This window comes from Plasmodium inui, assembly GCF_000524495.1.
Source record: "Plasmodium inui San Antonio 1 unplaced genomic scaffold supercont1.8, whole genome shotgun sequence".
NCBI lineage: Eukaryota > Apicomplexa > Aconoidasida > Haemosporida > Plasmodiidae > Plasmodium > Plasmodium inui.
Window position 1 is genome coordinate 292,559 of NW_008481842.1, and position 2,942 is coordinate 295,500.

A 2,942-nucleotide genomic window follows, 5' to 3' on the forward strand; every position below is an offset into this window, starting at 1 on the left:
AAGCCTTTTCGCGAAGCAGTTTTCCTTGCAAATCTGCTGCCACTTTCACCTCTCCTACAAAAATAGAGCAGTTGACACGTAAGATTATTCAAACTGAATACACCGTTTAATACATATTGTATGTGTCCCACGGGATATGCCTACATTGAACGAAGCGACACAACCGTCACTGGTGCGGAGGCGCGCTCGTCGTAGTGTCTACAAAACTGTATGCTTCGCTTTGCGCGCCCATCGCTGGGGAGCAGACATATCCCGTTCGAATTCGTTCCTGATTTGTTTATCCTTTCGAGTGTTTGCATAGCACGCGTAGGGGTATATACCCCTTCTTATGCGTTGTATCTCTACACACATGTTGCGCATGCTCGTGCGTATTGTCCTCATCGCGTTACGTTATTTTTCCTCTTTTTCTTTTCCCCTTGCAGATCCCCGTAAAGATGGCATCGCTAAACAAGAAAGATATCGTGAAAATTTTGGAAAGATGTGTGAAGAATACCATTTTGAAGGATAAGAGTCGCCAAATATGCACAAGCAAGACTAACTTGAACAGAGCATCTGGAGACATAATAGGTATCGACTTAGGAACAACGAACAGTTGCGTTGCGATTATGGAAGGAAAGCAAGGAAAGGTGATTGAGAACGCAGAAGGGTTTAGAACAACCCCCTCCGTTGTAGCATTCACTAATGATAACCAAAGATTAGTTGGTATAGTGGCAAAGAGACAAGCAATAACAAACCCTGAAAATACAGTATATGCAACCAAAAGGTTTATAGGCAGAAAATTTGATGAAGATGCAACTAAGAAGGAGCAAAAGAATTTACCGTACAAAATTGTTAGAGCGCCAAATGGAGATGCATGGATAGAGGCCCAGGGGAAGAAATATTCCCCAAGTCAAATAGGAGCATGCGTTTTGGAAAAAATGAAAGAAACAGCTGAGAATTATTTGGGAAGGAAAGTACATCAAGCTGTTATCACAGTACCTGCTTACTTCAATGATTCACAAAGGCAAGCTACAAAAGATGCAGGAAAAATTGCCGGTTTGGATGTCCTTCGAATTATTAACGAGCCAACGGCAGCGGCCTTAGCATTTGGATTAGAAAAGAGCGACGGGAAGGTTATTGCCGTTTATGATTTAGGAGGTGGTACCTTTGACGTTTCCATTTTGGAAATTCTGGGAGGTGTTTTTGAAGTGAAGGCGACGAATGGAAATACGTCCCTAGGAGGGGAAGACTTCGATCAGAGAATATTAGAATATTTTATAGCAGAATTTAAGAAGAAAGAAAATATCGATTTGAAAAATGATAAGTTAGCGTTACAGAGGTTGAGGGAAGCAGCTGAAACGGCCAAAATTGAACTGTCCAGTAAGACGCAAACAGAAATTAATTTGCCTTTCATTACTGCGAACCAGACAGGACCAAAGCATTTACAAATTAAGTTGACTCGTGCAAAGTTGGAAGAGTTATGTCATGATTTGTTAAAAGGAACGATCGACCCATGTGAGAAATGCATCAAAGACGCAAATGTGAGGAAAGACGAAATTAACGAAATTATTCTAGTTGGTGGTATGACCAGAATGCCAAAGGTATCCGAGACCGTAAAGCAGATATTTCAAAATAATCCCTCCAAGAGTGTCAACCCTGACGAAGCAGTTGCGTTAGGTGCAGCCATCCAGGGAGGTGTATTAAAAGGAGAAATAAAAGATTTGCTGCTGCTAGATGTGATTCCCTTATCTCTAGGTATAGAAACCCTAGGTGGAGTCTTCACCAAATTGATCCACAGAAACACGACCATCCCGACGAAAAAGTCGCAGATATTTTCCACCGCAGCTGACAACCAAACACAGGTCAGTATCAAAGTGTTCCAAGGAGAAAGAGAAATGGCGTGCGATAATAAAATGTTAGGATCGTTCGATTTAGTGGGAATTCCCCCTGCACCTAGAGGAGTCCCCCAAATTGAAGTCACCTTCGATGTGGACGCAAACGCGATTATTAACATCTCCGCCATTGACAAAATGACGAACAAGAAGCAACAAATTACCATTCAGAGCAGTGGTGGGTTGAGCAAGGAAGAGATTGAGAAGATGGTCCAAGAGGCTGAACTGAACAGGGAAAAGGACCAACAGAAAAAGAATCTGACAGATTCCAAAAACGAAGCAGAGACGCTAATTTACAGCTCGGAAAAGCAGCTAGACGACTTCAAGGACAAAATTTCCGATGCTGACAAGGATGAGCTAAGACAGAGAATCACCACCCTGCGCGAGAAATTGTCAACTGAAGACCTGGATGGAATTAAGGACGCCACGAAGCAGCTGCAGGAGAAGTCCTGGGCAATTTCGCAGGAAATGTACAAGAACAACGCCTCCCAGGGCGCTCAGCAGGAGCAGCCCAAGAGCGAAAGCAAGACGGAGGAAAACAAGGACAACGCGTAGGGGCGCCCCGAGCGGCGGTTATGCGGTGAAGCGGTTAAGCGGTGAAGCGATGAAGCGGTGAAAGACAAAGTATAACACGCAGAACTGCGCCCAGAACGTGAAAACTCAAACCGTGTTGAAAAAAGGACCTCGCAACATCCAAGCGCGCCTCCATCCACCTCTCTTGTTTGTTGACAACCGAACGGTATATGTAGCGTTTTTCACTTGAATGTAAGCAGTGCGTGGGGGGCATATTTGCACCTGCTTCTTTTAGCCACGCGAAACCCAACTGAACACGTTTGGACGCGCACGTACCATTTTAAAATTAATCGATTGCCCCTCGTTTACCACGCCACGTGCGCTAAACTGATCCATCAGATTATTTTTAAAATGCAAAGGGGTTAAACATTTTATCCCTCCCTCTGGGGTACACCTTTTAAGCGATTTTTCCTATGTCCCCTTTTTTCCCGACAGGCCACAAAGTAAATTATATGTAAATATGTATGCATTTACTGCTTTGAAAGTGGAACACGAAAA

The 2,942-nt window shown here is 43.7% G+C and overlaps 1 protein-coding gene across 1 annotated transcript; it reads left to right on the forward strand.

Moving 5' to 3' along the window:
- Positions 1–434: 434 nt before the first annotated feature.
- On the forward strand, positions 435–2,426 carry C922_02336 (molecular chaperone DnaK; the record flags this gene model as incomplete). The annotated part of the gene is made up of 1 exon (XM_008817935.1): positions 435–2,426. The coding sequence occupies one exon, from the start codon at positions 435–437 to the stop codon at positions 2,424–2,426; it is 1,992 nt and encodes a 663-aa protein (XP_008816157.1).
- Positions 2,427–2,942: the final 516 nt, after the last annotated feature.